The sequence below is a fragment of the Camelus bactrianus genome, chromosome 19 (genome assembly GCF_048773025.1).
Source record: "Camelus bactrianus isolate YW-2024 breed Bactrian camel chromosome 19, ASM4877302v1, whole genome shotgun sequence".
In the NCBI taxonomy this organism is placed as follows: Eukaryota; Metazoa; Chordata; class Mammalia; order Artiodactyla; family Camelidae; genus Camelus; species Camelus bactrianus.
The window spans coordinates 6,565,060-6,577,239 of NC_133557.1; the positions used below are offsets into that span (position 1 = coordinate 6,565,060).

The 12,180-nt window shown below is 39.2% G+C and overlaps 1 protein-coding gene across 4 annotated transcripts in view; it reads left to right on the plus strand.

Annotated features, from left to right (window-relative positions):
* The window catches only part of GPCPD1 (glycerophosphocholine phosphodiesterase 1), a 48,738-nt gene extending 36,789 nt beyond the window's left edge, over positions 1-11,949 (plus strand). For 2 of the 4 annotated variants that reach the window (XM_074346949.1, XM_045508605.2), the window contains 5 exons: positions 1,803-1,868; positions 3,219-3,355; positions 3,832-3,967; positions 4,396-4,556; positions 8,531-11,949. In XM_074346949.1, the coding sequence (XP_074203050.1) occupies positions 1,803-1,868; positions 3,219-3,355; positions 3,832-3,967; positions 4,396-4,556; positions 8,531-8,720 (690 nt within the window). In that variant the 3' untranslated portion in view covers positions 8,721-11,949. Of the gene's footprint in view, positions 1-1,802; positions 1,869-3,218; positions 3,356-3,831; positions 3,968-4,395; positions 4,557-4,964; positions 5,023-8,530 lie in introns of all 4 variants that reach the window. The other 2 variants (XM_074346950.1, XM_074346951.1) reach the window with 2 other exon arrangements.
* Positions 11,950-12,180: the final 231 nt, after the last annotated feature.

The following is a 12,180-nucleotide window of genomic DNA, read 5'->3' on the forward strand; positions in this document are numbered from 1 at the left end:
GTAAGTACCCTGGTTACTTAAAATGAGATACAGATTTCAAGAATTCACTTTGAAAAAGTGTAACAAAGACCAGCATGAAGATTTAAAAACGAGACCCTATTCATAGAGGACTTCCTTTGACAGCATCAGGCAAGCCCACATGGATGCCAGACACTGTCTTTGGCCAAGCGAGTCTGCCTTTGTTCTTGCTGGCTCCGTTTCTTAATTTTTACTCTTTACAGTCTTTTTCTGGTGGTGTATCAGATTCAGTAGATTTCTTAAACAAAAATATATGTTTCAGTTTATCATGATTATTCACCCCCCAAAAAGGATGCTATGAGAGCCCTAAAATGGTCATTGTCCTAGTGCATTTAAAACATGATTTAAATAATTTTCCAGGTATTTATGAAGGCCAGTTAAGTCATTCCTTCTAGTCCAAAATGCTGAAATTATTTGATTTTTGGAGATTTTATGATTTCTAAACTTGTGATTTCGTAGAACAGAAAAACAGGTATTAAAAAATGGTGTAGCAAAGGTTTGACAACTTTTACTTAGCTAAATAAGTTAAACACATTTATTCACTCACTTTGCCATCACTGTAATTTAATCACAGAGAAAGTTTAAAACCAAGAAAGGCTGAATATAATCTCATGTTAAAGGAGAATTTTTCTGCAGATTTGATGTTGACCAGTCTTAACACTAATACACGCTATTGTCCTTATTTTTTCTAATTTTGCATTAGTCCAGAAGAAACATGACAGATACATTAAATAAGGCTACACACATCCAAGAAGAAAGCCAAAAAAACCCACAGGAAATTGAGTACAAACTGTTGTATTTGCTATAGTTTTCAGGCAGCTGGTTCGTAGAGACCCAGGGCTGGATCCTAGGTCACCAGACTCCAGGTTATGATCTTATTCTGTTAGCATTCTTTTATTTACTATTATAAAAATAATTCTATATATACTATATACATTAAGTGGTTTCTAAACACTTGAAATAAATCAAAAGTTAAAAACAATCTGTTTCAAATTTGTTTTGCCCCGGGCATGCTTATGTATTTGTCTGACTTTCATGTTTGTTTGAAGATTAAACAATTCTTTGTAAGTTAATAACCAAGCTTCATATTTTAGATTGGATTTTCTGGTTATGGTGCCCAAATGGTCTTATTGAAAAGTGCCTAGGTAATTTAGTTTAGATAAATTAACTTCATATTATTTGTTCATTTATATAGATTTAGCCTTAGTTATTTATGGGCCACTTTATTTTGGAGATAAAATCTTTTGGGGGTTATCACCATGGTATTAGTAAAGCATCAACACCTTCAAAACAAGCTAGAAATCATGGTTTTTCATATAACCATGTCTTAAATGGATTAACACGCTTGAATGGAACTCAGGAAACATGATAAATGTCTTTCAATTCATGAGGCTGTCTGTCTGATTTCGGCTCGCTAGATGCTCAGTAGTAATGGTGAAAAGGATGTTAGGTTAAAGATCACCTTTGTGGTAGTAGTGATCAGTTACCACAGACGTTTCCAAAGACTGTTGCTTTTGCTGTTTAATTTCTTTTGACTTTCTTATCAGCCAGGTTGGTTTATTTATCAGCCAACTTATCAACTCATCAACCAGGTTGTCAGTTTGACTATGGGAAAAGGTAGTGGTTTCTGTTCAAAGGCACAGAATATTTTATCCTTACCAGTGATATGTTTTGTTACAGATTGCTTTTTGTAATAATAAATCTATTTTTCTTTTTTCCTTCTTATTCACTGTTCTTCTTACCAAAAACAAAAAAAAATTTACCACCAACAAACAAAACTCTAGGTTTTAGAGTCTTTGCCAGAAGATGTAGGATTTAACATAGAAATAAAATGGATCTGCCAACAAAGGGTAAGTCATTCTCTCTCTACCACGTTCTTTGTTCCCTCTCCTGTTTCTTTAAATGTATTCTTTGCTGTCTCTGTTTTAATGGAATAAGTGAAACTGAAATCTTACTGTGGCTTCTTCCAGTGAGCACAGTGCTTTCTGGACCTTTTAAATAAAGTATATCTTACACTTACACTAATATCTGAGTACTTAAATGTAGTGGTGGAGTTTTACAGTAGAAATTTCACTTTACCTGTGCCTCAGGTGCACACCACTGTGCACGGTTTCTGGGCACACTTGTATAGTGACCAGTGAGAGCTGTCTGGACAATCAGGACTTTGTAACTCTGATGAGTTTTTGTTTTCTTATCCCCGCCATCTTAATATTATACCTTAAGTAATTTCTAAGCAATTTTCTGTTTAAAAAATAGGAGTAATAATTAACCAGGAAAAGAAATTTCTGCAGATGTGTTTTAAATCACTCACTCTGAGTTTTAGTCATTCTTTTTTTCAGCAGTTATTTTTTGAGAAGCTGCTATGGGCCAGGCATTTTCTGGATGCTGTAGTTAAGTTGTGAAGATAACAGAATAAAGCCTTGCTTTCCTGGAACGTAATCATCTTCTCATTGAGGAAAACAACTTAACTGTTGAATGTATTAGATGGGGGTGTGGGCAGATGGATAGGATGCGTGGAGAGAGGGCTGGGTGGAGTGGGGGGCGTTGGAAGCAGTTAATTCAGGCACCATGATTGGGCGGTTGGAGCAATAACTTGGTATGTATTTTGGCCAGAATAATATATAACTGTTGCCCTTAAATCATGTCTTCTAAGTAGCTGTGTCTGAGAAGCTGGTCCTGGCTAACATAGAACAACATGTAGTGCTCAGCCTTGGTTTTCCTAATAGGTGATTTTTAGTTTTTATAGCTTTTTAAATATTATTGTAATGACTAATATTTAAAATGTATCAGCAGGGCTATTGGTATTTTACTATAGTTAGAAAATTATGTTTATTATTTGTAGAGGATACTTGGTATGCCTAACACTCAGAGAATGAGGTTTTTAGCTGGTAATTCTTAATTACCAGAATTTTTTTGTTAGTGAGTTAGCAAATAAAGTGGAGCGCTTTTGTCCACTTATGGTTTATGGTTTAGTCACAGTAGATGTCCAGTTTTTATTTTGTTCATCTTATTAAGGCAAGAGTCAGTCGATACTATGATTACTTTGTATGTAGGTGTCTCTGTGCCTGATTATGATCATTCTCACAGGCCTGTGCCTTCCTCGCCTGTGAAACAAGTTGGACTAGATACCCTGAAGCCATTTTCCTAGCACTGTGATTCTAGGGTATTCACTGACCGTTGTTTTCCTATTCTTCCATTAGGATGGAATGTGGGATGGTAACTTATCATCATATTTTGACATGAATCTGTTTTTGGATATAATTTTAAAAATTGTCTTAGAAAATTCTGGGAAGCGGAGAATAGTATTTTCTTCATTTGATGCAGATATTTGCACAATGTGAGTAATTCAGTTTTTTCCTCCTAAATTCTTAGACGGTAGCTAGGATTTAGGGTACAGAGATTATAGTTGGAAGTAGGGAAGTTGCCCTTCTTCACCCTTGGTTTGTCTTCTCGGTTCCATTATGTACATAGTCTCACGACCCGCAGGACTACCTCCTGGAACACCCTCCGTGCCCCTGGGCTCTCGCACCTCACGCCCTGTGTTTCCGTTTACAGTCATATAACATCCTTCTTACCAAATTGTAAGCCCTCAGGGGCTTTCTTGTTGCCCATTTCTGAGGCTATTTTAACTCTTATACAGAATAATTTAAACTTTCCCCTTTCTGGCTGAAAGTCAGTGTATATTATTGGTGGTTATATCAGTAATGAGAGTATGCTTTTTTACTTTTTGTTTCTTTATCTTTTTAGTACTTTCTGTAATTTCAAAACTATAATTATCTCCCCATTAAAAAATTTTTTAATTATCTTTCTTAGGGTTCGGCAAAAGCAGAACAAATACCCCATATTATTTTTGACCCAAGGGAAATCTGATATTTACCCTGAACTCATGGACCTCAGATCTCGGACAACCCCCATTGCAATGAGCTTTGCACAGTTTGAAAATCTACTGGTAAACTATGTTTAAATTTTAAATATTTATTAAAAATGTTTCCGAGCTCTGGTACATAAAGTTGTGTGTTACTTTACACATCAGATTGGTTAGTTTTTACCTATGTATAATGAGCAGATAGCTATACTTAAAATGAAGATAATTAGATCTCAGAGTGAAAAGCAATTAAATGACCAACAAAAAAGGTTTCCCTCCAGGTCTAGGTTAAATGAGTTTTGTAGTTTAGTTTTCTACATGGATTTTATGAATCATCTAAAATGGTTAGACTGTAAACTTGTTTGATAACATAAGTTGTAAGAAAAAATTCTAACATTTTCTTTCCCTGTCCATTCTGCCTTGGAGAACACTGATCTAGCATGTGACCATTCAGCATTTGCCTTTAGTAAGTTACTTCTTAAAACACAAGCAACTTACTTTTTTTCTTTTAGGGGATAAATGCACATACTGAAGACCTGCTCAGAAACCCGTCCTACGTTCAAGAGGCAAAAGCTAAGGGACTAGTCATATTCTGCTGGGGTGATGATACCAACGACCCTGAAAACAGAAAGAAATTGAAGGAATTTGGAGTTAATGGTCTGATTTATGATAGGTATTTGTTTTTCATGAACATCTTATAAAATTATAAATATTAAACTTAGTTAAAATTCTGTCGTTCAGCGTGAGGTTTATCTTAACATTTGTTTGTCAGTGGAATTTTTCAAACTTTGGAGTATGCCACCGTCAGCTGGAAAGCTTATTAAAAATTCATGTGACTGGACCTTAACCCAGATATGTTGAGCCATCTTGGGCTGGGGGTGGTTGCCCTAAGCCTCTTCTCTGACTACACCAGCTTTCTTGGTGATCTCATGCAGTCCTGTGGCTTTTCATATCTTTATATATTCCCAAATTTATATATATATCCACCAGACCTTTTCCTCTGACCTCTAAACCCAGCTGTCAATACCTATTTTTTCTTATAGACTTCCGATATCAGTAAAAATGACAACTTTCTTTTCAGTTTCTCAGGCCAAATACTGATTTGCTGATATTTGGGATTTTTGCATTTGTGATAATGAGTAAGTTGGCCTTTATTTACCTTTCTCAGGTTGCTGTCTAATTTTAGTATGAGGATAATACTCAGCTCTTAGGGTAAATTGAGGAGTGTTTCCTCTTTTTATAAAAAATTAGTGTCTATGCAGTGATTTACTAAAAATTCAGTAACAGACACCCATTAAAGATAAAGAACATTATTATTAGATTTAAAGTCCCCCATGTACCTCTCCCTAATTCTGTTCCCTTATCCTCCCTCAGACATAACTGATTATGAAATTACTATTCTTTTTAAATTTTTAAAATTCATATTTTGGTAACTAAACAGTTAAAAACTTAGTTTTGCATGGCTCTAAGCTTTATTTTTACTTTTTTTTCTACTTGTTTTTCCTTTTACAGTTTTATTAGGTATAATTGTTACAGTTTGCGCATATATGTTCTATTGTGTGTAAATACATATATACAGTATACTGCACATTTTTTAGTTTACATATATGTACTGATCATTGTTTCTAAGAACAGAGAGTTTCTACATGTTATATTCTTAAAATCAATCCATGTGTTGCACATAGTTGTAATTTGTTCACCTTCATAGCTATATGACTCTGCTACAATTTATTCTTCTGTTGGAGAATGTTTAGGTGGCTGCCATTGTTTTGTATTACAATGTTTGCTGTAAACAGCGTTGACCACGTGTCCTAGAGTATGTGTATACGTTTCTTTTGGGCAGTGACTTTCAAACCCTTTGACCCCCAACCCATTTAGAAATGCATTCTACATTGCAAGCCATTGCATACGTAGATATGTGTATTTACAAGTGTATACCTGAAACAATTTTAAAATAATGCCCCTTGCAGATTTCCTGTTTATGTTTGTGTGCTTTTTAAATGGTAGTCCACTGTACCACTGGCCTGCACCTTTTTCGATGCTGGTCTTAACTTTCTGAACTGATTTTGCAATCCGCTCAGTCTCTAGCTCAGCACACTGAGGCATCTGTCTGTGGGCCAGGCACTGGGAGGACAGCGGGAATGTGGTCATGTGGAGTGGGCTGCTCTGTGCTCCTTGTAGCCTTCTGCCAGTCCTCCGGAGTAGGCCGGTGCATGATGGACCTGTCAGGTCGAGTGGGAACTTCATCAACACGTGGTTGATGGTTCAGGGCACTCCGTCCATAGGTTACAGAGCTGGTAGAGTGGCAGTGGCCTTCTTGGAGTGATAGCTCTTAGCATGCCTTCCCCTTCGCTCAGGCTGCTTCTGTACAGATTGGCTGACTTCTTTGGGCTCAGCTGCCATCCTGAGTGATGGCCGCTTCCTGACAGTTCTTGGGTCAGCTCCTGTTTCCGGTAGTCCAAGGCTTTTTCTCTCTCTTGCTTTACTGTCATTGTAATGGAATGCATCCTTCTGTATATTCTTGAAAAAGAATGGAAAGTAAATGCTTTTGAGATCTTGCATGTCTGAAAGTACTGTGGATGAGCATAAAATTCCATGTTAGGAATAATTTTCCTTCAGAATTTTAAAAGCATTTCCCCATCATCACAATCCCATTGTGCTCTTGAGCGGTGTGAGACCATGGCAATTCCCACTCCCTCATATGTGATATTTGTTCTTTTTGGAAAGTTTGAAGAATCTTCTCTTTTGTCCCCAGTGGTCCAAACTTTCATAGAGGTGGGTCTTGTGCAGCTGGTGTCATCCATTGTGCTGGACACTTGGCAGCCCTTTTAGTCCTTTGACACATGTCCTTGAAGAGGTGATAATTTTTGTGAATTATTTGCTTGATTTTTGTTTCTTCCATTTTTATAAGTTTTTTTTTTCTTTATAGAAATCCTTTTCTTTGCATATTATACACTCTTGGACCAGACTAAAAATTCTTATGTTTTCTCCTACTTTCTGCCTTTGTCTTTTTGTTCCACTTTCAAAGATTTCCTCAACCTTATCTCCCACCCATCCTATTGAGTTTTTCATGTCTGCTATTGTGTTTTTCATTTTCAGTTGTATGTATGTGTATATAAAACACATCATGTTCTCGTTTGATGAAAGTACTACTTTTCTCTGAAGGCATCCAGGACGTTTTTTTGGCGGGGGGAGGCTTTTTGGAATTTTCTTTTGCTCACTGTCTCACATATTTGGAAATCCTTGGCTGCTTCTCCTGATAAGGAATTGGAAGCTACAAAGCCTGTCGGAAGCTCTTAGTGTGTGAATGGGGCTGATGGGGTTTCACTGTGGGGTGATCTGGGGGGACTGTTTGGTCATACATCTGTCAGTAGATTAAAAACTTTACTTTGGGGCTAGTCACATTCCTTGAATCTATACATTCTACCTAGCGGGTCCAGGTTTGGCTGTGCGGTTCTTGGAATCCAGTGAGGGAAGAGAGACGGGGTAGGAGGGGTGGCTCTGTATGTAGTGTTTGTTGTGGTTGTACCATCTCTAATTTCCCTGATGCTGGTGCCTGTTTTATAAAATGCCCAAGCACTCACCTGGTCTTGTACTCCATTCCAGATTTCCTGTACAATTCTGGAAATACACGTCGGCCAGGTGCCGTCAGGTGTGGGAGGGGCAGCCTCCCCCTAAGGGAGTGGGAGGAAGGGAACCACTCGCTGCTGCTCCAGGCTTGGACTCACCTCCCTGTTTGAGCCCCGCCCTTCACCCCCAGTTCTAGGGGGGTTTGGGGCTGCTATTAACTCAGCTTTTCGTCTTTTCCACCTCTGGCTTGTGATGTGGACTTTTCCATCCTGCTAACTGAAACAGAACATATGGAATGATCTTAGATGCTTCTGTTCAGTCTGATACCTTGACCCAGAGGTCACTCTTCATTCTCTTATGCGTGTCTTTAATTATCAGAAAGTCTTTGTTTTAAGGTAGTTGGTACTTAATAGAATCAATACTTTTAAAATCTTACTTAGAAATTCTTCCCTACTGTAATGTTAGAAAGAGTGCCTTATAGTGCCTCGCTTAGTTGCCTGGCTTTCACGCTGAGGCATGAAAGACAGTCATTTCTCTGCCAGTGAGCAGTGCCAGCACTGCCATCGTCACATGGGGCTTGTTCTGGGCTCTCCACTCTACGTACGTCTGCCAGTTCTACGTAGCTTCAGGATAACTCTCACACTGGTGAGCAGTCCTTGTCCTCTTGATCTGCAGTGCTCTGAAGTCAGAACTGGGTATGAATTCCATCTCTGCCTCGTATTAATTCCCGTCTGTAAAATAAGGCATTGCTGATTGATTAACTTGGAGAGAAGATATTTGAAGAATCACTAAAAGCTACAGGTTTCATTTTCTGATTCAGTTGCTTTATAATCAGCCCTTTTGCATCAGGGGAACAAAAGGCAGTGCTGCTATTCTGCATTATTGGAAAGACTGGAAGAAGAGAAATATTTTTAAATAGAACTGGTGCTTACATCTTTTAAAGAAAAAATAAAATAAAATAAACGTAAATGGATATTCCAGGCATTCTGTAAATTCTCCTGAAAAGGTTGAGTCAGACCGGTCTTAAGTAAACCATAAAATAACACTATTTTATGTTTTGTGTTTGTTTCATCGTAGGATCTATGATTGGATGCCTGAACAGCCAAATATATTCCAAGTGGAGCAGTTGGAACGTCTGAAACAAGAATTGCCAGAGCTTAAAAGCTGTTTGTGTCCCACTGTTAGCCGCTTTGTTCCCTCGTCTTTGTGCGGGGAGCCTGACATCCACGTGGATGCCAATGGCATCAACAGTGTGCAGAGCGCTTAGCGTTTTATCGCGTCAGATCGTGTGGGGCCCCGCGCCGCTATTCTGGGTATTCGCTGTGCATCACGGAGCATTGTTTATCTCTGCCTTTTAGGTTTGCAGTCCAATGAAGCAATAATGTAATATCTTACTATTTCACTACAGTTCTTGCTAGAATTTCAAGTATGCTATTTAAATCACTTGGCCAGGTATAATTACCAGTCAGTCTCTTTACAAGGAGAAAATTTATTGGTTGGTAAATATTTTAAATTAAGTATGTAAAAATGTATAATGTTAAACAAATGTTCATTAAAAATATAGTACTTTGAAATGAACTATTTAAGTATGTCATATTTACATTTACTACAAGTTTTCATTTGATCAGGTCTGAAATATTTAGCACTCGAAACATGACTGTGCATAATTATACCTGACCATGGGAAAAATAAGTACCTCAAATGCATGTATTTGCACTGGTGGTTCCAGCTGCACAGACCTTTGTGCCATTTGTGTACATACGTATTTTCTACGTGGATTGACCTGCACACATGTACCATGTCCATTCAGTGTGAACCTGAGGCTGCTGCCGTTTCCCCACTTTAACCAAACCAATGCCTGTGTGAACAGCCTGGAGGTGATCCTTGAAAACTTGTTTCATGAATCTTTCATAAGTTGTTTTGCATAAATATTAAAATTTCAAAATGCTGCAGGGTAATTTAATGTACAAAATTTTAGCAGTAGTATGGGTTGCACACTTAGTACAATAGATTATAATGTATAAATTCTCGTCAATGCATGCTTTAGGTTTTAAGCATGAGATTGTACACGTTTACTGTAAGTCCTTGCATCTGTGGTGCTAGGTGAGTGTGAGAGGGTGTCAAGGACTGAAAAATACTTTGTTGCCTAAAAGTAAGAAAGAAAAAAGCCTCTTTGACAGGCATCTTAAACATGCTTACGTGTCTCTCACTACCTATTACACACCGTTGCTTTATGGGTTTGTTTTGTCTGTGTGTGTGATTTGGTAGTTAAATCTCCAAGCAGAAAAACAAATGTCCTGAATTCTCATATTGATACTCTTTATTGGTTAATGTATATCATGCATGTAATTTATTTAGAAATGTAGAAGATTTGTACGCATGTTGTTAGGATTATACAAAGGATTTTTTCATTAGAAGCAGATTGTTTTGACATAACTGTAACTTAAGGATGAATGTTAAATAAAATATACAGAATTATTTTCTTCATTATAAAATGAGATTTTAAGAAAGTGTTACTTGTGCAGAATTGGCTCTGTGGCATTACTGTGAGAAATTGGAGTTGTGTCCACCCTGAACGGGACGGCTTGGTCGCATCTGCCTTGTGCTGCGCGTTAGTCACTAGGTGGTGTTTTCACGTACTGGCATATTTTGGCAGTAGCTGAGAACTGAAAACTTGGCTTATATGTGGTATCTTTTATTTTTTAGGCCAAGCAATGCAGTTTTGGTCAGACCTTAATTGTGTGATGACGATCGGCTTTAAAACCCTCAGGTATTGTGTTTGTACCGCTGATACTTGACAGAGAACAGTTTAAGAAACAGAGTCTTCTGCAGGCGTTCTGTGTATATCTCTTCCGTTGAATGAATTTTTCCACCACTTGATGTGGAAATTCACTTGAGGTGAATTAGACACTTTTAGAAAATTACTGAAAAAGAATTAGCTTTCTTGATCTGCAGACCTTTGTACAATACAATTAACCATTACCTTATGATAACTTGATTAGCCGTACGTGTGTATTTCTAGTCTGCCTGTCTGCTCCTCCCCTCTGCCTTTCCAGTTCGAGCTCCATTTTGAAGACTCGCAGGTCATGAAGGAAAAGAAGAGAGGAGGAAAGGAAGTGATGGGGTGGGGTGGGGGGTCAGTTTGCTGAACGGTGTGATTTGCTGAGAAGAGCTTACAGTGACTGCTCATGGCATGGGCAGAACCTCACTGCTCACTTTCTTTCCTGTCTCTTCCCAACCTTATAAACACCAGGGTTAGTAGATGATTAACGCATAGCAAGCAGTGGCTCCCTGTCTCCGTAGGACTTAGTCCAGGCTTCCGTATCCCTAGCTGTCGCCCGGTACGCTCTGCTCCAGCCACGCCGCACCTGCGCTAGGCCCTGGCCTCGCCGAGTTCCTTACTCCTCCCTGTCGTAGCCAGGTGCCCTCTGCCTGGAGGCCTTCTCCTCCCCAGACACTCTCTGCCAAACTCATTTCTCCTTAAGCCATCGATGGACCTCTCTCCGCTGCAGAACTTAGAAGGGATGAATCCGCCTTTTTTACTCCACAGTCGATGCTCGTTCCTTGATCACGCCGTGGATCACGGCGCATTCTCAGTAGACACAGTTGTTTGCCTCAACGGGCTGCTGGCTCTTCAAGGGCAGGGACCTTGTCTTACAAATTTTTATTTCCACAGTGCATGGAATAGTAGAAAGTAAGCGTTGGGATCATTGGGATAGTATAATTTGTATCAAATGTCCTTTTGAATCAAGAGGTTTAGTTATCTTTACTAAGAATGTACATTTTGAATTGGTTTACATTTTGACTGTTGGAACAGTATGTTGATGTCAGTTTTAAATGTAGAGTTATAATGTTAAATTATTTTATATTTTCTGGAAATTGAAAAGTTTGCTAAAATGCCACCATTGTTCTTTGGTATTTTCCACTCTCTGGAATCATGTACTGTAACTGGATGTAAATGTGAGGAACTGCTGCGCCCTGTGTCAGCGGTGCCTCAGGGCTGCCACCGCCGCCCGTTTACCTCACTCCCATTCTCCCTGAGACGCTCGTCTGCTCCCCGAACCCCGCGCTTAGGCCTACCTCAGTCCCCTGTCCCCTGTCTTCCTTCAGTGTGCAGCTCAGGGGCCACCTCCTCCAAAACACTCCTCAGCTTTTGATCAGAATCATGATGCAGACAAATGTAGACAGCCTCTCAGTCTCACTGCTGTATTTGGCAGCTGCGGTAACGCACCCAGACAAGTTAACTGACTTACCAGGTTGGGGCTAGAACTGGGCTTTGCGACTCCTTATCCCGAGTCCTTAAACGGCGCTGCCTTCTGAGTTCTCGTGGCATTTGTTAGCTGTGCTTTCTTACGGTCCCACTTTTTATGTGCCTGTTCTTTCTCCCTGATAAGATTGTAAGCCCCTTAAGGGCAAGGACTTCTTTGCATTTCCAGCACTACCATAGTTTTCTATCCTTAGGTATGAACTAGATAAATAAATGGTGGTGGCTACAACCCTAGTTTCCTAACTCAGATTGTTTCACAGTGTACATTTCCGAATGATCTGCTTGGCCGCGTTGTCTGGAGTTGTGCGTGTGCTCCCGTGTGCATGCGTGGGCTTGTGTGCTGGCATGTTCACACGTGGCATTCTCACCCCACCCCAGTTGCTTGGGGTCGCATATTTGAGGGGTTACCACTACCAATTTTCTATTCCATGCTGAGAGGACAATGCGGGGAACAAGTGGA